The 25933-nt window shown below is 37.9% G+C and overlaps 1 protein-coding gene across 1 annotated transcript; it reads right to left on the bottom strand.

Moving 5' to 3' along the window:
• Positions 1 to 781: 781 nt before the first annotated feature.
• wdr35 (WD repeat domain 35) lies at positions 782 to 24569 on the bottom strand. Its single transcript, XM_034125395.1, has 28 exons — positions 24205 to 24569; positions 23975 to 24092; positions 22241 to 22312; positions 21942 to 22034; positions 21728 to 21856; positions 21421 to 21554; positions 20355 to 20520; positions 20114 to 20259; positions 19746 to 19871; positions 18463 to 18648; positions 18283 to 18318; positions 18133 to 18193; positions 16137 to 16281; positions 14640 to 14709; positions 14106 to 14159; positions 13908 to 14017; positions 13561 to 13780; positions 12980 to 13060; positions 12686 to 12822; positions 11082 to 11285; positions 10373 to 10519; positions 8987 to 9119; positions 8763 to 8873; positions 7585 to 7749; positions 5957 to 6097; positions 5713 to 5869; positions 4073 to 4304; positions 782 to 1258 (listed from the first exon to the last, which is right to left on the bottom strand). The coding sequence occupies exons 1-28, from the start codon at positions 24226 to 24228 to the stop codon at positions 1108 to 1110; spliced, it is 3549 nt and encodes a 1182-aa protein (XP_033981286.1). The 5' UTR covers positions 24229 to 24569; the 3' UTR covers positions 782 to 1107.
• Between the last annotated feature and the right edge of the window lie 1364 nt (positions 24570 to 25933).

Raw genomic sequence — 25933 nt, 5'->3', positions numbered from 1 at the left:
TCTGATTTTAAGAACATTTTGCCTATGTAGACGTTTTTACCCCTTTTGTGCTAGTTAAAACAATTAATCTTCACGCTAAGAAATCATAATTGGACTGTTTTAAAGTAAATCGGACCTTTAGAACTATTTTGAAATTCATTCTGAAACAACCTTTTTTGTACCTTCTTCCATATGAAAAATATACTTTATTTACTATTTCGAAAAAAGTATTGCTACACAGCCTGCTATACAACTACTTGCTGAATGAGAAGATATGTTCAGTACTTACCTAGTGCAAAAAAGCAATTATTGTTGTGAAACCTAAACATCTGTTGCCCTTTTGCGTCACAGCCAGGACAAAATTGATGCAAGACAACAGATACAAATCGGCCATCGCTGAATGTCACCTTCTTTGCCGATAGGCTGATGGCCGTCAACAAGGAGAATATAGGTCAATAAATCAGAGCATCCCTTATGATTACCATGCAATCAATGTCCAGGTCAAATATTTAAAAAAACATTTGAATGTAAGACTAAAAACTTGCACACTGGCAAATGGCTTTTCCTTTTAAACCATGTGCTCATTATCTACCATACTGACCTCTGAAGAATGAAGGGCATATCCCACTTAAAGTAGTGAAACTAGTTTAAGTGGTCTTAACTAGTTTCCAATTGGACTAGTTAGTTTCACTGGTTTGAAAGTGTTTTGTCCTTTGCGTTACAACCTTTACATCGTCATGTACAGTGATCAAGAACGCAACATGACGTAAAAAAGGTGAGCAAAATGAAATCCAAGGAACATTTTGAGTTGTATGAATGTGACAGTTTATTCACAGTACTTTCGTATAAAAAAGTAAACAATGTAGGTTTGTTCATTTAAGTATTTTACATAATTTAAGATAGAAGAAATACATCTGAGTGGATTATAAAAGATGTAGTGAAGCTCACTTAACATAAAACACATTTTGCTCTGCTTTAACTGTGAACATGTGTCAGTTTCAGCATTTAGTTGAGACCAAGTGAAGCTGTTACCAAAAGTAAATACAGTTGGTTCACGTGCTCTCCCTCAAAGATACAGTATCATATATGCAGGCTAGATTACAATGCTTTCTCTCCTCAGTTGGAGCTTCACGCTGTAGCACTGTGACACAGGGGGCAGCAGTTATACTTGGTGATCTCCTGCCCTTGAGCGCAGTGTTTACACACACTGCACATCCAGAACTGGTACTCCTGGATCGGGAGCCCCGTCACAATGCAGGTGGGTAATTTTCCATCCGCCCTGAAAGAGGAAAAGAATAGAATGAGTCAGGAAATACTGTGATGTAAGGCAAAGAGAAGTCAGTAGAAATGCTCAAGGAAGACAAACAGCTCTATTCAAACCTAAAGTGCATTTAGGGATTGTCCAACTTTGTTGTTTAACGGCAGATCATTGTAATGTGCAAAGGTCAAAGTGGTTGTATTTAGGCTCTTAATTATTCATAGGTATATTTTTGGCAATCCTGAATATGGTCCTTGGCTTCTTCCGTCTCAGAGACGTCTCCATTTCACTGCATGTAAGCAAATGCACTACAACCCGTTTTAACTTTAGCTTATCCAAAACAAGCTATTATGCCTCTATTAACCTCCAGTAAGCTCAATGTGGAACATAATGATGCATAGAAGTGTCTTCTGAGGGAAATAGTGGTATTAAAGGGGCTTGAAATGTAACCTGTAAGAAATGTAATCCTCAAGTATTGCTAACAGATGCTTTAAGGAGGAGGGTTAGGTTTTTAAATAAAGTGAAAGATTCATCGCAATGCTCCTAAGCACCAAAGACCTTTAGAGAGTGAAACACTATTCATATATGAATCCTCTCAGAGAGAAACTCATTTATACAAAGTTCTCTATAATTAGAAGAAGCTATAGTCAAATGTCTTTCAAAAATAAATTAGAAAGAGGTTCAATTAAGTCTGCAAATAAAGACAAAATAAAAAAAACATTAGAAGTTAAAGTGGACCTATCATGCTATATTTGAAAATATATATTCTAGGGCCATACCTATATAAAACATGTCTGTGAAGTTTTTTTTTCAAAATACCAAACAGATCATGCATTTTAGCGATGCCTCATTTCGCTCTATTTGCTCTTTTCCAGCCCTGTTTTTGCAGGGGCTGATTCTGTGAGAAGTCTTCTTCGCTGCTTTTGTGGCAGACTACAGCGCCACTTACAGGCCTGGCATATGTACTACAGCGTCTCCAGCGCTCTTGAGCGGTCTCTCATTCCCCTGATAGGTGGAGAGTTGCCCATATAGGCGGAGCACCCCTTTTCTGATGTCAGAAAAATTCAAATAATAATCAGCTCCGTTGCAGCCCCGTTTTTAGAGATTTGGGTATGGAGGAAAAGAGAGAGGGTTGTGTTTTCTGACACTTGGTGAGTTCCCTGACACACCGGGGACACATATCCATGTATAAAAGACGTACAAAAGTGCATTTTGCATGATAGGTCCCCTTTAAAGGAAACCTATCATGCTATATTTAAATGATATATTGTAGGGCCATACCTATATAAGGTATATTTATACGTTTCTGTTTTCGAAATACCAAACAGATCATGCATTTTAGCCATGCCTCATTTCGCTCTATGTGTTGTTTGCTGTCTACGGGTCTGATTTTGTGAGCTGCAGCTGACCACGCCCCCCTGCAGGAGAGGGGAGACGTGCTCTGATCAGCTGCTGGGCTGTCAGAAGAGGGGGAGAAAAAGAGATCTCCGTCCTCCGTGTTATTATAGGCCTATAGAGTCGTTATTCATTTGTTTTAAAGCTCAATAAATAACAAAGAAGACCTTTGACCGGCACTTTTCTAATTTTGTCCGGAAGATTGAAACTTTAACGGACATCTTGACCGGCGAAAGAAACTGAAACTCTGCCGCACGGTCCCCTCGTTCCTTGGAAGAGGCGGAGAGGTGGGTGTTTGTCATCTGCTGGTGGACTAACCGGAGAGAATTACAGTGCTTGCCTGGACGGGGAGGGATTGCATTGAATTAAAGCAGCGGGAGCAAACGCTTGCCTCGGGGAGGGAGAAAGAAAGCCACAGCGGAGAATAAACAGAAGGGTAACCATGGTAACCAAGTCTTCTTCGCTGCTTTTGTGGCAGACTACAGCGCCACTTACAGGCCTGGCATATGTACTACAGCGTCTCCAGCGCTTTCGAACGGCAATGGCCGTGGCTGTCTCCTCCTGATTGGTGGAGTTGGCCCAATAGCCGTAGCGCCACCGTCCTGACGTCAGGACAGTGTTCAAATCTGGATCAGTTTTTATCAGATCCGTTGCAGCCCCTTTTTTAGAGATTTGGGTATGGAGGAAAATAGAGAGGGTTGTGTTTTCTGACACTTGGTGAGTTCCCTGGAACACCGGGGACACATATTCATGTATAAAAGACGTACAAAAGTGCATTTTGCATGATAGGTCCCCTTTAAAGTAAAATGTCTAATAAAAATTGGACAATGTAAATAAAATAATTATAAAATAGATTTAAGATATGTGTATATATATATATATATATATATATATATATATATATATATATATATATATATATATATATATATATATATATAAAAGAAGCTAGAGTAAGAATGTGCAATAAAATAAAAATGTAATTATAAAATACAATGAGAATATGTATATTAATATAAGAAGTAAATGGAAAATGTCCAATCAAAATAAAATAAATGTTTATATAAATAAAAGAAGCTAGAGTAAGAATGTGCATAAATTATAAAACAAAACAGAATAAAAGTTAAATGTCCCCAAAAAATAAAAATGTAATAGTATTCATATATACCGTATACTGTGTATATATATATATATAAACCTGAGCAATTATAATAAGAATGTACACTAATACATAATAAACAAAGAAGAAAATTATTAAAATATTCATATAAACAATAAGAAGTTTAAATTATGAATGTGCACTACTAGATATAATAAACCAAAAATTATTATATTATTAGAATATTTATGAGTTGCAGCTACAGTATTTTAAATCTGACGTTATGATGCAGCCCTGCACTGTAGGAAGCTGGTCAGTCTGCTGTGGCCTTGGCCCCTCACCCCTCGGAGGATGGAAACAGCTCCGCCCCGCTGCTGTTGTGCTTGGTGAAGATCTCCAGGGCCAGGTCCTCGTACTGCTGCCGCTGCGCGGGGCCCAGGCTCTCCAGGGACTCCAGCTTGATGAAGGCCTGCGAGCACTGTCCGAAGCTCCGGTTGGCCGTGCAGCAAATGGCCAGCAGCGAGTAGATCTCCACCGCCGGGATGATGTCCTCATACTCACGCAGATGAAGGGCTTCCAACACAGAGAAACAGATTCAACTTACAATCATATTACAGGTTATATCTGTTATGTAAGCAATTCCCAATATGAAGTTTTATAACCTTTAACAAGTGCAAGATTCAAATGGCAGTTGAATGAAGTGTTGTAGAGCTGCAGAGATGGGCCTACACATTATTCTACAGACATAACAAAATATATTTGTTAGGTACAGATGCTCTATAATCACACTTTAATCATTTAATGTTTATTTCAATGCTTACAAGAATTATGATAGAAAAGCCCTCCAGTATCGTAGTCATATTGGTATTGCAAAATCAGTAAAAATAATCACAATTAGTCATTTTTTCCAAATTGTGCAGCGCTATGCCACCAGGGGTCTCTAAAATCAAAACAATAACCAAGGAGGAAGAAGTAGTCACTGTGATCTTTGGAGTGAGCTGAAAATCATTGGCAGAGTTCTCCTCCTCTTCAAATCAAACACAACAGTGATTCAAACTGGCAAAACCCTGACTTTATTATGATGAACTAATTGGGGTGGCAGTAGCTTAGTCTGTAGGGACTTGGCTAGGGAACTTCCCCGGCTCTAATCCTGATCAGACTAAAATACCAGTTCACCTCCTGGGCCCTGCCGAGGCGCCCTTGAGCAAGGCGCCTAACCCCCAACTGCTCCCTGGTGCAAGTCGACAGCCCTTCGCTCTGCCAACTCTCCGTTACTGCATGTTTGTGTATGTGTATATCAACTATGTGTGTCATGTAAATAACACCAGAGCGAACCCTGAATTTCCAATCAGGGATTCATAAAAGTCTGTCTTTCTGTTTTAAAGAAATATTGGAGGGGCTGCGAGCAGAGTTGCAACACATTTTTTGCCAATCTTTTTCTCTGATTACTTTAGAACCAGGAGTTAAGAACTTTTTTTACCGATGGCCGATTTATTCGTATAATATTGCAGATTCACTTGACGTAAAGTATTTATTAGACATTGTAAGGAATGCCACTTAGGTTTGCTCAGTTGGTTTCTCTGATCAACTCTCTGATACCTGATGACTACATATCTTTATCTTGTATAAGATATAGAAGCTGTATGGTAAAAATGTGCCATAGAATTGGATAAAAGGTTTTTTTATGACAGCTTCACTGACACAAGCTCAATGGCGATACAACACTATTACAGGTGATTACAAATTTGGAATCATTTGGGATTATATAAGTACACAACTCAAGAAAATATATACATCGTTCTACTGAAAAAAAAATAGTATGAGGAGAAAAAATGTATGACTTTGTGTTATAATCAAAGCCAATCAGATTCTTACTCAAATTCTAAAAGGAGGAAATGCACTATGCAAACTAAATAATAGCTCAATGAACTTGTCTTGTTATTGTGAACACGGGAATATTATGAGGATATTATTTTGGTACCTGTGGTCATGGCGTTGGGCAGGTAGCCGTCGTAGAGCTGCCTCTGAGCGAGCAGGAAGAAGTGGTAGGCCTCGGCTCCGCGCCACGCATTGTCCACGATACGATTATCTGAAGAGGAGGCATCTTCCTCAAGCAGCCCGGCAAGTGCAGTTGTTGCCTAAATACAGTTTTAAAATCTTTCATTAGGAGAAAAATAGGCAACATATCAATTTCTAGAATATATGTATTAGTAGTGATAGATTACCTCAGACTTCTTCCCTTTGGCTTTGCTCTGCTGGGACGTCTTCACCTGCTCGTGGTAACTCTCTACGAGATGCGCTGCGAGCACGTAGAGCTTCTTCACCCGCAGGGGGCGCGTCCCTTTCTTCGCCTCCTCGTCTGCTATCTGTGAGGGGAGCAACAGTCAGATTCAGAGCTGGGAAGTAACTAAGTAGATTTACTCAAGTACTGTACTTAAGTCAACTTTTGAGATACATTTGATTCTACTTTGTACTTCTACTTCACTACAATTCAGAGGTAAATCGAGTACTTTTACTTCACTACATTTATTTTGTACATTTCGTTACTTTACAGATTTGGATTAATGATATGAAATATAGTCAACACTTAAATCAGACTTTAGTTCCACCTGGAATAAATTCACAAGCTACCCTGCAGTATACAGTCATTCAAACTAGCTGCACCTTTACCAGCTTTGAGAACACTTTAATGATCAATCATTATAAAACATATCTGAAATGGGCAAACCTGCAGAATGAGTACTTCACTTTTGGTACTTTAAGTATATTTTGACACTCATACTTGTGTACTTTTACTTGAGTAACATTCTGAATGCAGGACCGTTACTTGTGACAGAGTGCACTCTGGTACTGGTACTTTTACTCAATTACAAGATCTGAGTACTTCTCCCACCTCTGGTCAGATGAAATCAAATTGATTAGCTAAATATACATGCAAAACACAGCTGCTGGTATCTTCTTGCCATAAGGTAAAACGTGGCCTTAAAATACTAATCTAAAGGTGCTGATGGAAGCTGAAAACACAAGGTAATTTAAGCTACATTTTGTTTGATTATTATTATTTTTATAGTAATGTAGAGACCACATACTTAAACTAAAAGTATATATATATATTTATTTAGTATCTATATACATATAATATTGTAGAAGTTGTGAGAAAACAGACTTCCGTCTTAAGACTAGACAACTTGTGTGTCGTTTATTTACACAGCTTAAAGTTTAACAAGAAAACTGTTGTAAACAGTTACTCTCAACATTCTATGTTTCCATGGTAACACACTGACAATGTCCAACAGTTACTATGTTAGTGTGAAGGGAAAATATCCCAGAAAAGGCACAGACAATGGTGATCTATGTATATGTCATACAGTTTCAGGGGCTTCTACATCAAATTAAGGTCTGTAAAAAGACATATTTTCTTTTTTAAATGAAGCTACTTAAAGGTGGGGTAGGTCATTTTGGAGAAACCAGCTCGAGTGCGCTAGAATTTGAAAATGTACAGCCGGAAAAAATCTGCCACTTCCTTACAGAGCCCCTCCTCCAACACACACACGAACGCGCACATGACCAATGAGGGCACGAGATAAGTTTGTGCACAGATGGAAGGCTGACAGGCAGGTAGGCCATCCAGTTATTTTAGCCGGGCCGGCTAAAATGATTGGTCGTGCTTTTTACAGTATTACGGCTTCCACAGATGACATTTTTTTATGGATTTTTTGTCAAAGCACTTAAGATATTCATTGCTATCGGGATGTTAAGAGCATTCCATGGAATATAACAAAAAGTGTATCTCGAGCCGGTTTCTCAAACTTACCTACCCTACCTTTAAAAGTAGCTTCAAACATGAGCCTACCTTAAACATGAGTTTGGCTGCATCGAGAAAATAGTGGGCTTTCCGATAGAGCTCCACCACCTCTAAAGTTTTACTCTTCTCCAGAAGATGTGAAGCGTACTTGGAGAGAAGAGATTTGATCTCCTTCATGTTGTGAGTCCTGGCCAGTTCCACTGCTTCGTTCCACTGTAAGAAAATGAAACAATCATTAAAAAACTAAATCCAGAAACCATTACTTTTTCCTTTTAGCTTTTCTGGCTTTCATTAAAAATCTTTTTTTGAAATAAAAATCACTCTCTGGCTTCCCTTTCTCAAACCTTCCTTAAAATGACCCTTGGTATGAAAACCCACAATATGTTTCAGGATTTCTAGGGGTTAAACCAACAGGAAAGTCAATGAAATAGGAAAAGTAACAGCCTATTCATTTCATTTCCAAAAACACAGCATTAACACAGCAGTAGAGAGATGGTAAGGACTGCTACTAACGTCACCTTCTTCATTGAAAAAGGGTCAAATACAGCCCAAATCAAACATAACTCAATGGTGATTGGTCCATTTTAATATTCTGCGCACTGCTCTTTTTCTCTAGCATAACGTTGCTAAGGACGATGATCTGATCAAGGGACGATGATCTGATCAAGGGACTATGTGCACTCATATCCATCCGCAGAAAGAAGTCCGGTCAATTGAACGTCAGCGGTGGCCAAAAAAACTCCATTAGTTTTCCTCTGTCAGAAAACAAAGTGGAAAACGTTTTTAATATTCATTGTGTATATATGTGTAGAGTTGGTATGCAGTGGAAGGGACTACTTATTCTAAGCGGGAGCAATACGATAATTTCTTCAATTAATGTGAGTCAAGTTGTTGGTTTATTTAGAAGGTAGTCGTGTAATAAGCTCGATAATGTGTAACGACCCAGTCAATAAAAAACATCATTGGGATCCCGTAGAGAGGCGGGGTCAAAACCTGAGCAGAGGACAGTGAAACATCCATCTTGAGTCAAGTGTGAAACTTGACATTGGAAGAGCAAAGCTAGAGAGCAGCGTTCACACTTCCTGGCTAAATATCTCTGGGGGACAGCGGGTGCCACGGCGACTGTTGCGGTACAAAGCAAGTGTGACGCCGCGCCGGGAATGCTCTATGTGTTCAGGCTGTCCCTTAGAAACCGCGGCGCCGCAGGATCTCTGTCCGTCTGTCACCTGGTTCAGATGGACGCAGGTGTCCACGGCAGCTTTGGGCTGGCTGCACTTCAGGTAAGCCTTCACAGCCTGCTCACACATGCCCACAGTGGCAAACATCTGTCCGATTTCCTGAAACACACACATGGGGATAATAAAGGAGCCATTGATGTGTGGACAATTGCAGGTAATAAAGCAGATGTCAAAGAGTTATTTGGGGTCGGATTTGAATGTTTTTGGCTCACGGGTAATAGCTTGTGGTTCTCTGGCAGCAGAGTGCTCAGCTTCTCTAGGCCCTGATACTCCTCCAGCATGTAGTAGCACTCTGCCAGCCTCTCCTGGTTACGACCCTGAAGGTAGTACTGCACCGCGTTGACCCTTGAAATAAAAATGATTTATATTGAGGCAATGTTTCCTTTGTCCAAAAACAATACTCACATGGCTATAACTAAACTGAAAGGGATGTAGGTTGCCTTAGTTACTATAACTGTACACCCTTGCTGTGGGGAATGCTGTTACAAACGTGATGAGGGACAGAACTGTGCAAGAATGCCAACTTATGTTTAGAAAAAGCATATATGAGGTTTCAGTATTTTGAAGTTGGAAAACTCCATTGATATATTATTAAGGAGTTTAGAGGCGTTTTGTAAAAAATCCACTCTTTTTGATAATCCTTAACAGCTTGGCATGGAATATAGCACTCAAATGACTGTACCTTGGTAATATACCCACTTGATCTCACAATGACTATTATCTTCAGCTGATGGTCAGAATGCATCCCGTCATCACTTAAAGTGGACTCGGGTAAGGAAGAGATAACCTCATTGGTTAAGGTAGGTATCAATTTATCAATCTGTATTGATTGAGCAACCTTTACTATCAAAAGAGCCATTTTGGCCTCTCAAGTTTTATCTGGAGCCGCAACACATATTTGCTAACACAGCTTATAAAGTTTTATATTATAGTTATACCATATAAACTTGTTTGTTTGTAAAGATATATGCCTAAGGTCTATTGCTGTTTTTCCCTTAACATGATAAATGAGAAGCAGCAAATGCTGTGTGCTTGTTCTGGAAATGCCTTTCAAGATAGCATTTTCTGTGGTTTGATAATTTCTCACAATATATCAAGCAAACAGGTAAGCTAGCATTTGTCTCTATCTGCAGAAATAAAATAATAATAACTACCGGTAATCATTTCCTATGTGACTTTTTTTAATTTTGATTTATCCCTGTTTAGTTTTCCAAGTCCTATGGTCTTAAACTCAGGATTAACCACACCCAGGAATATGCGTCAGGCCGTAGACATAGAAGAATGTGACGCAAATATAAGTTGACAAAACATTAAAGCATTTGATGCTGCAGAATTAACCGAGTATAAATCGCAATCACAATTTTAGAATCCTGCAATTTAATGAACTTGACAGAGTGCGATATCGATGTTTAGAATCAGTCCAAAGAAGCTTGAGAAAAGATGAATTGGGATAAATTATGTAAATGTCAACATTTATCAAAATGCAGCCCTTAAGAATATTAAATCATACCTATGACATGTGTATTCACTGCTTCTGTACTAAATCCACTAATACATTAAACGACAAGAAAAACAAAGGGAAAACTTAATTTAAATACCACTTCTGTCTGTCAGCAAAGTAGTCCCCGATAGCATTGTACGCCTGCTCCAGCAGAGCGTCGTCACAGTCCCCGGAGCCCGATTTGAGCAGCTGGAGCACCCGGAACCAGTCCCCCAGCTTCATCCTCAGGCTGATCGCAAGGTCCCTACAGACAGGAAACACCACCGATCAAACATAAAGCTCCAGTGAAACAGGTTTTGTGACATTTTACAAGAAAACGCAAAAAATAACTAAATGAATATGTACCATGGGTGGTTCCACGGGTACATTTAAAAGGACATGGCAACTATTTCTAACATAAATGAAAACTCAACGACTGTGTATTCTTTTAAAATCAAATGAGGATATAGAGCCGTTATAGACAGCTGTGACTAACACATACCTCTACATTTTTACGTGCATTTAGTTCATGTCAAGATGTATTTTGGAAAGTGAGTTTGAAAAGACAGTTATTGTTTGTTATAATTAGTTTGTGTGTACTGTTATTTATGAATTTTATTATTATGAATTTCGGTTTTATGTGGTGTTTTTACTCTTCATTTCATTGTCTTTTTTTACTGTTGTTTTGTATATGTTTTATTTTTTCAAGGAAGAGGAGTGTAAAAAATGGACATCAAGCACACTTCTGTATTTTGTATGATGCAATGAACGGCTTGCAAAGCTGCTATGTTGCCAATAAAGAGGGAAAATACAAAAGAAAAAGGTACCTGCGATCCATATCCAGATACATGCGCTCGGCTTCCTCGAACCTGCTGAAGTAGGCGGCCACCTCGGCCTGTTTCATGGGCTCGCTCTGCAGGTTGCCCAGCCGTTTGACGAACTCGATGCCCTGGAAGTCTTTGCAGCGGACAAAGGCCTGCTCAGCCGTCTTCAGATCCAGCTTCTGGAGGGCCGCCTCCGCCAGAAGACGCCTGGAAGGTTCATCACAGGGAGGGTGGAGAGGTTCATCGTAAATCTAAATCTATGTGTTTGTCTGTAATCAATGAAACTGTATCAATAGGATTCTATGATTATAACTCAATGAGAGGAGTACTCCTTAAAGGGATAGTTCAGATTGTTTTAAGTGGGGTTGTATGAGGTGTGGATCCATAGCTAGTATATACAGGACATGCCCCCAGTTTGGTGTAACAGACAGGAGTTTAGGAACAGAAGATAAGGAATGAACTGATTTGCACATAAAACAATATCAGCTCATGTTAATGCCGTTAACACTCTTATCTGCTCCTGCTAAGACACCAGCCATTGAAAAATAGTGCTTTTACCTTGCAGAACATAGAGCTGGCCAATCACTGTCTCTATTGGTTAATTTATTGTGTGACTTTGGTGAATTTGAACTAACTAAAGTCACACAATTACTCCAATAAATGAACCAATCTAAGCAGCGGTAGACCAGCACCACTGTGATTCTATAGGTTGAAATAAAAGTGGACTCTGGTGCATTTGACAAGGGCAGTTTAAAGGGCCGTCTCAAAACGAGTTAAAGAGGCCAAGCTTTTCCTAATACAGCGTGCACTGAAACTGTATATTAAGGTAGATAAAACAAGTTTTGCTGCACCCCCTGTCCCGAAGCAGTTCACTGTCTAGCCTCAGTGCTGGTGATCCTGTCTGTTTCTCCAAACCTTTGGGCGTACCATGTATGGACAAGTACCTCGTATAACCCTACTTCCAAACATTTGAACTATACGTTTAAGTCACAGACTGGAAATGACTCAAACAACTCCCATTTTATTTGATGTGGCCAGAGTTTGAGGGAAGATGCAAGAATTGACACACTAGCCAGAGAAAACACATGAGCTCCAGAGTCACACAGCTGCTTAAAAAGACTTACCATAAATCTCCTATACTCTGCATTAATCCTCCCACAACAGCACAGATTATATGACCTGACAACAAAGTTCAAATATCTTTTGAACAGACAATTGAGGAATAGATTTTAAGAGTCAATGTTGTTGCTTCTTATCACTTTTTCCATGTTTAGATTCAAATTACATTTAAAGGGCATGGCAACGCACACCCCTACACACATCAGGAGTGTCCATTAAAACTATCCTATCCTATCCTATATCCTGCCTTTTTTATGAGAGACATCAGATAATCAAAACTCATCCATTTTGTGCGCCAACTTATTTTGTTATTTTTTTAATTCAGAATGTGTTTATAACTCAACCTTTTAATCTACTTCCACACTTTGCAGTGCTGCTCATACATGAACTAAAATGTCACGTGTGCTTCGAGGCAGACCATTTTTCTGTTAAGTTTGCATGATTGAAAAGGGATGAAAAAAATATGAAATTCAATTCAGTTCATTTACCAGAGTCTTGGGTGAGGATTGTCTTCAATGAACTGCGAGGCATCTTCTATCCCGACTTTCTCTATCAAGGCACGACTGTCCCTCAGGGAGCGGATTTCAAAGTTGATGAGGTTGTCTTTGTTTGGTCTCTCTGGATCCTGTGGAGCAAAACCCCAGAACAAAGCAATTTAATGAAAATCAAGTCAACAATAAGCAAGGAAAACTATTTAAAAAAAACACCTTCTTTATGAGGCAAAAAAGAGAAGAAACTCACATACAATGAGAAAAAATATCTTGAAATTTGATTATATTCACCTTCATAATTTCATCCAGCAGGACCGATTTAATCTCCAGGTCTTCAAAGTTGCAGATGTATCCAGATGTTTGGATGGGTTCCTGTTTTAAGTTAGAAATAAAATACATGAAGGTAAACGTTGCTATATGTTTATTAAAGAGGCTTGTGGGGGTTCTCCGTCTCCTGTAGTGTGTTATATAGGATTTAGTGCATGTAAATGGTCTGCAAAGGCGAAGGGTTACATCCATAACATAGTGACATCACTATGTAACACTCGTGCTTCTATGGCTAGCGCTCCAACACATTGTACGTGATAGGCTAAGAGACAGGACATATCTAAACGGTTGACCAATCACAACAGAGCTGGCCAGCTAACCAATCAGAGCAGACTGGGCTCTGGTTTCAGACAGAGGGTGAAAAGAGGTGCTGCAGCACAGGCAGTATGAGAAAAATAAAGAGTTTTTTGAACATTAAAGCAAGGAGACATGTCCCAGTAGAGGAACAAAATACAAATAAGAACCTGAAAATGAGCAGAATAGGGCCCCTTTAAGTAACAATAAGGCGATGCAGCGGACCATCACACAAACATCTTAGCACTCACCTCTGGGTCTAGATTTCTGAAGACGTACATCCTGGTCTTCTCCATCATGGCAAACAGGTCAGGGTTATCCTTCGCCCACTTCATGTCCCAAACATCCTTACGCTCAAACTTGGACGGGTCTCCTGCGGACGCCTGGTTCCCCGAGCCGTCGTCCCCAGAGGCCCGAACATCCAGGTCCAACAGAGTCAGAACGCCTGCAATGTCGATTATGGCCAGACGACTGGAGAAAATAATGATTAAAACTTTATAAAACATTCAACAGCTTTCAGATTTGAGTGTGCCGAGCTGGTTAATAATAGATATGAAGAGCAACAAGTTGAATCTGCATAAAAACGTTCAAGGCTTGCCTGGAGTTGCAGTTCAAAGACAGGTAGTAGGCTCTGTTGTTCAGAGTGTATTTGTGGAGAAGAACAACATTTGGGAGGCTGTATCTGTGGATGGTGCCAGACTCACGGCCCTGTAAACGTACACACAAACACACTCATTTTAATTTATTTTCATTGAATGATAAAAAATGTGTATAATCAAAACAGATATGTACATACCACAATCAGAGTCCTATCTGTTGCTGTAATAGAACAAATGGGATCGCGAGTTGCCTGAAACAAAACAGAAACATTATTTATTTTTTAAACGCAAATGTATTTGATCCCAAAATGTAACATTTCCAATGTACGGAAGAGGATTAGTGCCACATGCATAATTCTTTTTTGGAAATGACCAAAAGTAAAAAACAATGTTGAGTTCTGAGATTAAAGTCAGAATTATGTGGAAAACAAGTCAGAATTCCGAGATTAACGTAAGAATTTAGACTTTTTTTCTCTCTCAGAATTCTGACTTAATCTCAGATTTTAAAAGGAAAATCTATTTTGGTCAGATCTCAACAAAATGATTTACATGTGGTCCTAATCCTCTTCCCTACAAATGTGAGGCTTGAGATCGTGCGTGATGATGTTTAGTAGTATACTGTTCTAAAAATGGAAGGAATGTATGGTCTTTGTAGAGTTCTTTAATTGCCTTTGTGCTAGTACTCTGATGTTACAAAACCTGTGCAACTGGAAAAATGTAATCTTCCTTACTGTGAAAGCTTTTGCAAAGTCTGGACTGCCCTCATTGGCTCCTGAAGGATTGCTGTCAATGTGGTAAACCCTGGAGGAGACAGAGAGTTAGAACAAATGAGGATGAGTAACAGACAGACCTGTGCACCGAGGTGAACTGCTGTCCAGGTGCTAGCATAGCTCTGGCAGAACACCATGTCACACCCAGGCTGCCTGGAAACTCAGAGGCATTTGATTCAGATGAATGAATCCTTTACATTCATCTGAATCAAAGGTCACAACCCTACACGGAAACACTGAGCCAATAAACCCAAGGTGTCATCCATTGATTCACAGACCTTGTGGTTATCTTGCCTCCCTGTAACTTTCCACAATCTGCATTTTGAGTACTGTATGTTATAATGTTGGTACGAGCGTCCAGATAAACTAGTATCGGGGGCCATTATTTATTGAGTGATGCTGTTTTGCCATTATTTCTTCTCACAAAGTCTACTGAAAGATGTCTAGCCTGTTATGTGGAGCAAACCCTGTGCCAGAAATGTTAAATGATTACATTTCAATAACTGGTCATCATCTGGTCATATGATCATTTAGGAAGCACTGGCAGTGATCTTATTTATGTTGATGCGAAGACTGGATATTGAAAAATGAATCTCATTAACAATAACATTTAAAAAAAAATTACCAATAAATATTTTAAGTGATTTTAAAGTGTTACATTTGGGAATGGACTTTGGTGTGGTGGTACAATGATTGCATAATTATGTTGTATTTATTTAAAAAAGAACCTTGTGAACCGATTCTGCACTTAGTTGAATTGTGATAAGAATATAAAAATGTACATCCTAAATATCACCCCTCCAACACACACACGCAGCTTGACTTAAACTTGAGCCCCCCTTTCCAAGCCTCAAGGATCCTTCTTAGGATATTCTGCCACCAACACCATCACTTCATTTTATTATATAGTATATATATTTTTTTAATACATCAGATATTTGAATGAGCCCAAGCTCAAAGAACAAACCACTCAGCACTTTTATTAAGACTGCCACTGTGGGTGGTGAGTGTTGTTTTATTTGCCAGTGCAAAAGACAAATTCCCATTATATGTACATTTAATGGAAAATAATGTATTCTGAATCTGAAATATTATCAGATACTAATATTATTCATTTGAAACGTTGTTGAATCAATAAATAAAATCAGCTTGGATGCAGGCTTCTTTCAATTATCAAGTATAAATGTTGATTTATTTTATTAGTCTAAAGCACTATGTGTGCTATGTAAAACTATTTTATCAGGAAAAATCTAGTTTTACATCGGAAATAGATAACGGTAGATGCTCAGTATTCAATGACTTGGATTGGGATCGGGGTAAAATAAACTTGATGGTGAAACTTAGACATGGGCGATCTATTTTGTGCCTATCCACTTCCTGGTTTGATGAAATACACGTCTTATTACATCAGGCTTAGACTGAGCTCCGTTGAATAGTAAATGTCAGGAAACAGCTCACCTCTCTCTCCCCTCCTTCTTGGTTCTGGTCACCTGGTTGATCTCCAGCGCGGTCAGTTTCTTTGCCACTCTGTACTGCCACAGGTAGAACGCCTCTTTGGATGCAGCGATCACATGAGTCTTGGTCATGGTGACAAATAGTGGATCTGACCCAGGAGACACACATAGTTAGAACAATATATGTAGGAATCAATTAACAGGATTTTTTGGTTTTGGTTTTTGGTTTCATTGTTTATAAATAATTAGCAATTAGGTATTCACATGATATTTCAGAATCTATAATACTTTATTGACAACCCTGGGAAAAGTTGGGTTATATTATGGTTGATCGCATTCTGGGATGAACAAAAAAACTAAGAAGGGTCGGTGTGTAGCAGGCTGCAGCAGGCAGCAGCAGTCTGCACTCTGCGCAGCCTGCGCTGCTGGCTTCCTCCAAGTTTACAGTAAAACAAACTGGTGGTGTGACCAATGGCCATTTACGATTATTAATACTATTACTATTATTAGCATTAGTCTATATTTTGGTTGAAACTAAGCCAGGAAAAAAAAGAAAAACATAAATAATAATAAAAAAAATATATAAATAAAATCGAATTTTAAAAATAATTTTCGATTATGGAGACAGTAACGAATATTCGAAAAATCGAATAATCGCTGGCATCCCTAATAAGTATATGTAAAATGGTTTACATAATACTACAATATATTAGAAGAATAAATGTGGAAATAATAGAAATAAGCATATTTTAAAAACAATAATTATACATCAAAAGAATACATAAATAATAATAAAAAAGACAATTATAATATTAATAATAACTTGCAAGGTTAAAAAATAAAATGAATTCTCTTGCAGTTACTTGTACCAAACTGCTTTAAAATAAATCAATGTAAATCTTTATTTTCTGTTTTCTGTAACTTTTTAAAGAGGAACAACTCTTCTGTGTGGATAAATCATGCAGATTCCCTTTGACTATCCATCATGAGCGCAAATGAGGAGAAATCTCCAGAAGACAGACACTTGAACTCACCGTCTGAAACCCACTCAGACCCACTGAGCCGTTCAAATCTGCTGACTCTGAACGCTTTTGGCCGTCACTTCTCAACAAACATTCAGCCTCGTAAAGCAGAGACAGAATGCTAAATATTTTGAAGCCGTAAAGATGCTAACTGTCTGTTTGCTATAGGATACTGGCCCATGAAAAACGTATCTGTGGGCGGCAGGTGGAAGAACGCCAAGCACCTTCTCTCTATACGCTGGGTGTGATGTCTCACATTGAAGCAATACACCAGCCTTATGGTAAATAAGGACTTTGATCAACCCTCTGTCGTCCCATCAGAAGATTAGTATGAGTCCCTTCTGTCAGGACACTGCATGCAAGCTTATATAGCTCCTGACTAAGATGGACAAATATAACTCACATTTTTATGATGTTGAAAAAAATTAAGAGACCACAGACCGAGCTGTTGATATAAATATTCAAATGTCACTTTCTATAATCTCTCTAATTCATTTTAAAGATACTTTAATCTGCTTATAGCACTGTATCATTATAGAGTTTTGTACTCATAAGTATTCATTATGCTTTCTCTTAGTTTCGTTTATTTATTTACATTTGAGATATTTTTTAAATGTTGTTTTTAAATATATTTCATTATAAGGTATAATTTTACTAGCTTGTTTACACATACAAATGAATTGTTCTAGTAATTATAATGAAGTATGGAAATATAATATAATGTAAGACAACTATGGGAATTATAATACATTATCGTCATTGGAAACAAAGAGCCAATGAGTGAACAGCAGTTATAATGTATTAGATACTTTACCTTACAAGACATTATAAATATGCATTTTAAATGTTATTATTATTGTTATGAAGCATTGTGCATATGAGAGATAATACTTGTACTTCAACAGTGCTATAAGCAGATTACAACACATTTTATGTTTATGATGTATAATAGACATTAGACATTATATAGGAACTCACCAATGTCGATGTATTTGGAGTCCAGTGGAGTCCCAATGGAGTTGCACAGAATCAGGACGTACTGAAAGACAAAGTATTTTGACGTTATTCTACATAATTCTTTATCAAAACAAATACTACTTCTTTGAGTGTGTTTTATTTGTACATTACCCTGGCATGACTCCCAGACTCTAACTCAGCATCCTCCTGTGTGGCAGCGAATCAGAAAACAGGAAGCAAGACAATGGATAGGCTCTAATAGAGCATGCTACTAGTGTATTTACCAACCTGAAATGTTTTATGGCTCATTAAAAGTCATTTTTTTTACATTTTTTACTCTCCGGTCTTTACCTGAGGCTGGGTGTCATCCGCTTTGCTGGCCAGGATGCAGAAGTCCCCGGAAGTTGTGATGGACATCAAGCTCTTGACATATTTGACAAACTTCTCGTTGTTTTTGGTGTCCCAGAACACCACACAGTACTCCTGCCGCTCTGGCTTTGTGTAGGCGTACACCACTGTGCTGCAACAGTAGCCCCACTGTAAGAGACATACAGGTGAAGAAGTGAGAAATAGGAAAGAGATATGATCAAACACGAGAAATGTTCCTTCAAACAACCCTGTCATTAGCAGTAGTCATTACCCCCATGTATTTGTTTTTCAGGAAGTGAAGTAATAACCTGTACTTCTTATTCAAAATGTGGAAGCATGGCGTTATACTATCAATGCCAAACCGTAGCTTTAACAGACGATAGAGAATAATCATAATCATAATGCTTTATAGGCCAACTGATTACATATTAATACTCTACTATGACAAATTTCACCCCATTTATAAAAAAAAAAGAATACACCGCATGGTCCTTTTCAATGAGAATAGAAAGGAAAAGCTTTGTGACAGGGTGTTGTTGTTGCAGTAACGTTTTATTGGACATACACTCTCCATGTAAAAAGAGAAAATCAATGGTCAATGTATGTCTAATAAAGGAGCTGTTTTGCCACAGAAAGGCTCAGTTTGTTATTATATGTGTCAGACAATAATACCCTACCCTACAGAGGAATAAAAGGTGACGTAAACCTTCGCTTGATCCAATCTGTTTGTCATGTAACTTGTTTGCCAGAAGATAGTCAAAGTCTTTGAGACTTCTTGAAGACGTACTAACAGACAGTATTAAGCAAAAGGCAAAGAAAAACATTTTGTTTCGCTGTATGTTCCTTTCAATAATGTTTTCCGACATTTAGAATCATGACAATCTGAGCCTGTAATTTACTGAATTTATATATAATAAATGAATACTTTATTGACTTGAGCACGTGTCACTTCATTATTGTCACTGTCTGTATTTGTGAATGTCACTATTTGTGGAAAATAGTGACATACAAAATGGACGTATATTGAAGTTGGAGAATGTCCCAAACAATGACATTAGTCGATTAGACACCAAAATATTGAAAACAAGGTCACCTTATCTGACTTGATAAATGCTGTGCAAATGGCCAGCGTTTTAACCACACCCATCCCAGATTAGGTATTTTATTATAAGTTCTCGTAGTCTATCTATGAGAACGTTTTTTACCATAATATAATAAGTTTAGAAAAAATGAATAAAAAGCAAGCCGAAAGTGTTGCCATGTACCTTGTAGTCTGGTCTAATGTTGGCAAAGTAGATGTAGGAGTCCACAGCCAAGCCGATCCGCAGCCCTCCTCCTTCCCAGCCAACTCCCGTCATCTGCTTCCCCGGCACTTTGAGGGTTCTCAGATGCTGTTCAAAAAAGAAAAGTGCGAAATCTCAACAAAATAAACCCTCACAGCATGTTTTATATCTTCCAGTCTTGGGGTTAAGGTTAATGCAAGGAATTACAATATCAATGAACGAAGAACTGTCTCTAGTATTTGGAATTGGGAACACTGTATGTAAATGACATTGCATTGTATTTGTACTGCATTATGTCATGTATTAAACTCTGTAAGGTGTCAGTAAGGGAACAGAGTGATCACCCTCACCTCTCCAAACGGGGTGTAGAACTGCACAACATTGAACTCTTTGTCCTGATTTGCGGCTCTGAGAGAACCCGCCACTGCCAGCACACTGCCACAATGATTCCACTGGATACTGACCACATTCATCAGGGTGTCAATACACACGGGGTCTGAGGAGAAGAGACTCATCACCATTGGTAAACATTTCATTCAAGTGTAAGCCGGAGAATATACTGCAGTCTTTGAGGGTTTTTGTCTCCCTTACTTTCATCGTTCTCGTAGCGCATGATCTGGCATCTCCCATTGTCAAAACAGATGGCGAGACAGGGACAGTCGGGTTCAACGTAACCCCCGGTGCCTGAATACCAGTGGATACCTGCTATACTGATCGCTCCGGTCGCATTGCTGAGGCAGATGATGGTCATTTTCACCTGAATCATAATGTCAAATTATTATTTTGTATTCATTTTATGTAGATACACCAAGCACATGTAGTTAGAAGCAAGCAATGGAGTTTGTGGTGTGCTATGCAGATCAAGTCTTTTTGATATAACTAGGAGTCCCTTAGACAAAGTCCTACACCAAGGGGGCTTTAAACAACATTTTATGGAACTTTATTAGGATAATTTCCTTTAATATAAACTTTGAAGCACAATATGTAATGTTCTGCCACTATTGGTTTCTCAATAAAAACAATAACAAAGGCAAAGTTTGGTGGTGTAGTGAAGTAGAGCTGGATCAGAGGAGTTTTTGTTGTAGTTAGCTTCACTCTGTAAGGATTCCGTCAATTATTTATAAGAGATCTTCGCCTTCCCAAAACAAATGACTCAATTCATTAAAACCCAGAATAAAGCAGTCTCACGTTAAATATCTGTGTTTTTCCAATTTAGTTCGGCGGACATAGGATGATAGCTCCAAGCTAACTGCTAACATTTGCTCAGCGTTTTCTCTGTTAACATGGGCATTCTATGACAAGAGTCTTTCATCCAGTTGAAATATAGCTAAGATCAACATTATCTGAAAAAAGTGGCATAAAACTGGATAAAATGTTAGTTAATGACATCTTCTGGCACACAACGCCGAAGAACATGCTACCTTGACTATAATTAAGGATATTTCTAGGTTTTAAAATTGTAAGAAGCATTTAGGATAATGCAAGTACACAACAAAAATTAGCCCTCTGATACTGTATGCTAGTAGACTCTTCCTAAACATGCAGATATGTTCCTGGATTTATGGTCAGACAATTAGCATCCTATGAGTCAGGAAGCCAGGTACTTCTACATGGGTTAATGCTAAAATGTCTTATTTACTTAAGCTCATGCACTCACTATGAAGTTTCCTTGATTGTCATAGATTTGCACTTCCCCGTTGGCCATGCCGAACAGGAGGATCTTGCTGTCTGGGGACCATGCCACATGAGCAAGCTGATTTCCCTTTAGCTCCTTTCCCCAAATCCGGTTTCCTACAACAACAAAAAGCATTTATCCTAATGCACTTAATTGCACTCATTCCCTCAGTATGTGAACAAAGCAAACCTTGTCATGGGCGCCTAATGGATTTGAGGCTAAATCTGTTTGGAAAATGTTCATGATTGATGACTGTTTGTTAGATTTTTAGCTAAACATCTGTTTTTACCATCTACTGATCCAACAATGACCGCTCCATCTTCATACACGATGCAGATCTTCTGACCGTCAGCGTTCCAGCTCATGCTCCTTACCACCGACTTGTTCCGGTTGTTGATCATCTCCTCGTACCACGCACCTTTGGGAAAGGCCAAGATGGACCTCTTTAAAATCCACATTTATTACATGACAACATGCACTATTTATCTTATTGTAGTAATCACCTTTGTAGAGCATCCATACAATAATGAGCCCATTCTGGTCACTGGTTGTCAGCTTTTCATACTGTTCGTTCCACGTGACCACTTGTACTGCGCCTGCACACAAAAAGAGAAAATTCTGAGAAAGAAATCGGAATTATGAAATTTTTCTCATGACTACAAATAAATTACCTTTTGCTATGATCACAAAAAAAATGCACATGAGGCCCTAATCCTCTTCCGTAGCCTTGCACCTCCTAACAATGGTTGTTATTTTATAATGAGATAATTTGTATGTTTGGCGACAACTGAATATCACTTACCACTGTGTCCCTCTAGAGTCTGGTTCATGGACAGATTAGAGGGTGCAGCAAGACCTTTAAGTTTGGCATCATCTGTTCAGGAAGCAGAAAGAGAGATCAGAAAAATAATTATTCTCAGTGAAGGAGTTGTTGAAAATAACTGTTTAAAAACCAGAACTACAGCATTGGATAAGTAGTCTGTAGCTAAATTCCAGCAAAGAGTTTAAATACTTTTTTCTCTTTATTGTAAGTGGCTTTGAACAACATCATCTGACACACAGACGGAGTGGACAAGGTGGCACCCATTTTACCACCAGAACAGAGCCGAAAAGCTTATTACATTTTCAAAAGATTTATTACATGCTGTTAAAAATCTCAATCACATGAGTATAACATGATTGCCTTGACTCTGAAAACGTTCACACAAAGCAGAATGTTGGGGAAATTATCTATCAGTTTTTTACCAGACAACTTTTATTTTATCCTTTTGTCAAACTCAAGGCCCGTGGGCCATATGCGGCCCGCGACTTCATTTTATGTGGCCTGCTAGAGCTTGCAAACAATATACATGTTTATTATACGATTGAATACCGCTAACTACATGTCCCACAATGCATCTCATTTTGTGACGCACTGAAGAGACTTGCAATTATTTGCCAAAGACTTCTGCTTTCAGATGTAGTTAAATATTAAGTTATTACCGTATCAGATAATAATCCAATGCAGAGGCAATAATGTAATATAATACATTATTTTATATATATTATATATTTATATATAGTCTTAAAGTTTTGCACTGGCTTTTAATACTAGTTGAACATACAATTTTGATATTTGTATGTGTTTTATATGTTTCTAGTTATTGTGCTTTTTATCTTGTTTTTAATTATTGTTTTATTATTTTACTCCTATTGTGTTATTTTATATTTGTTCCCTGTACAGCACTTTGGTCAACTGAGGTAGTTTTAAATGTGCTATATAAATAAATAAAGATTGAGATTGAGATTAAAAGTTACAACCGGCCCTTTGAGTGCAACCATAATGCTGATGTGGCCCGCGATGAAATTGAGTTTGACACCCCTGTCCTAGACCAATAAATTGCAACAAATAAACAAATGAAACATTAGAATATGTTAGAATATATCTATTTATTTATTAATATTATGCTCATTATTATAAATACAACATCAAGTCTTACCAATCATTGAAAATAGAAAAGGGATTTTATCTAGTGACATAATTGGCAGTAACCAAAGTCAATTTAGCTAGATTTTATTTATCTTTTTAATCTAGCACATCCCATAAACTGTAAAGCATTTCACATGTCAATTGTTTATAGAAGCCTGTGTTATTTTTGTACATTTCCTTTAGGATTAAAATTGTACTTTCGATGCAAAAAAGCTGTTTATTTGCTAATGTATTAGCCCAGTTAAGGTATGGAAATTAAGGATGCAATTTACTATCAAGTGTTTAATTTATTTATTAATCTGCTTATTTTTTCTTGATTAATTGTTGGGCCTATAAAATGCTTAAAAATAGTGAAAATTGTCCATACCAGTCCTAAGTGTTTTGAATGTATTGTTTTGTTAGTCCAAAAACCAAAGATATTCACAGAAGAATGCAGGACAATAACATAATAAGAGACTAAAAGCAACATTCTCTGCCATTTTCGCCTAAAAAATTAATTTAACGTTCGAAAATATACATATTTAAGTATTATAACAATTAGCAGGACTGTTAGCTAGCTTAATTTACCTGTCTGACTCTCAAGCTTAAGCACCCTGAGGAGACCATCGTCTCCTCCACAGGCAATGAAGCCTTGATCTTTGTTCCAGGAGACACATTTCAGATGGATATTGTTGGGGATAGCAATCTAAAAACACGGAAAAAGCCACGCTGTTAACCAAAGCCTTTGTATTCATTGATGTACTAATAGTTGTAAAGTACAATTGTCTGCAGAACACAGGATTCTTGGAGAGACTCACCTTCTTGCTGAGGTAGATAAACATGGCAGGCTGATAACAGACCTCTGCTAATTGCACACGGCGTAGTTATATTAGAACACTAACAATGCCTGACTGCTAAAGTTAGTTAACTTATTTTAACCTAGCTATGCTACATCATGAGGCCTCGATGTAGTCGATGTAACGTTAGCATATACCGTTAGCTTTGCTAGTTATCTCCTGTCAAACGCGACAGAGTTAGCATACCTACTACCAAAGACGGCTAACGTTAAATGTAGCCTCACAACCTTAAAGACCGACTACTGCTGTAGTTTATAACTAACGCATATTCATTAAATAAACGATTCAAATTCAAAGTCTCATTGCTTGTGTGGAGGACTACAGCTTCCCTCGGTCTCCCGTGGTAACCGTAAACCGGAAGAAGGTTGACCTAGTAGGTTTTTCTGGTAATTGTAGTTTTTTCCCCCTCTTCTGAATAACAAGCCGTTTCTTTGACTCTATTACTAAAATAAGCTGTTCATTTGTTGTTTCTTCGGGAACTATATGTTTTAGTTTTTGAAGAAAAGCCAACAGTACTTTATTTGGCTTAGCCTGGATGTATTGTAATTACTTTAGCATAGTTAGCCTACTGTGGGCTAAAACGGTGGCCTAGTAGGTCTTGACTTGACCACCATACATAACTTAAATAAATTAGCAAATTAAAACGTTAAAAAGTAATTTTCATACAACGGTGCATGTTATTATATTCACTAATTGTTTTAAAATTGTAATAAATATATCATAGTCACTCCCAAGAAAGCTTGCTTTTTTCAAGCTTGGTTACTAAGAGTAAAACACAATACAAGAGAGTTACGGGGTCGATTATTTCAGAATATTTAATTTCCATGAGCAGGCACTTATACAGACATGTTGTCACAAAAACACCATACAATACCTAACTGTCAATGTACACAAAGTGGCTTGCTACACAAATAATCTCTTCAATTTGTTTCACATGTTTTTATGATGAAGAAATTGAGCAGTGAAGTAATCTTTTAGTTGGATGTGGATGTTGGAAATGGAGCTTGACTTAAATCTCCAGGACAGCTCACTGCCAACTTGTCAAGGGTGCAAAGTTTTGAAGCAGCCAGAAAACCTTTGAACTCCATGAACAGTGTTCCGTCCCCCCATTAAACAATTAATCCTGTCTGTTACAAACAAAACACTAATAACCAATTAACACTGCACAATAGTTGCAACATTTCAGGTTCTACTAAAAGTATTTTAGTAATTGAATGTGATCTAACAATGCCATGATCCAATTGGATAAGGATTTATTCTTTGCATAATAATGCTGCAATCAGACGGGTAACAACAATACTCTTGTTGTATGAGAGATTAGTTGTTGTGTTAACATTATGGTTTGTTCTACCAATAAATGTTCTCAGAGGAGTTGATACACCACACTAAACATTTCAACAAAAAACACCATCCTACTATTCATAATGAAAGGAAACTTTAAACTATTACTTCCCTAAATATCTTGGTTTAAGTCTCAACTCACTGGCTTACACTGCCATGAGGAATTGTAGCTTTCTCAAAAATATACACGGATATTTAAACATTTACACCAGTTATAACATACTTTACAGAAGTAGAACCAGACAGCATTGTGAATGCAAAATAAATGTGTATAATATAATGCATCTTAAGACATTTTTTAAGGGTTACAGATGATTTCTGCAGGTTAAAAATGATTGGATTCATTGTC

This window comes from Trematomus bernacchii, unplaced genomic scaffold, assembly GCF_902827165.1.
Source record: "Trematomus bernacchii unplaced genomic scaffold, fTreBer1.1, whole genome shotgun sequence".
Classification (NCBI taxonomy): Eukaryota; Metazoa; Chordata; class Actinopteri; order Perciformes; family Nototheniidae; genus Trematomus; species Trematomus bernacchii.
Note: the sequence above shows the minus strand (reverse complement) of the source record. Positions and strands in the feature narration are given on the sequence as shown.

Excerpts from the sequence above, each read along its gene's own strand:
- wdr35 (XM_034125395.1), bottom strand. The coding sequence starts at position 24,228 with ATGTTTATCTACCTCAGCAAGAAG. Across the intron at positions 20,521-21,420 it reads ACAATCAAGGAAACTTCATA|GTGAAAATGACCATCATCTG; the intron begins GTGAGTGCATGA and ends ATTATGATTCAG. Across the intron at positions 18,319-18,462 it reads CGGATGACACCCAGCCTCAG|GAGGATGCTGAGTTAGAGTC; the intron begins GTAAAGACCGGA and ends GCTGCCACACAG.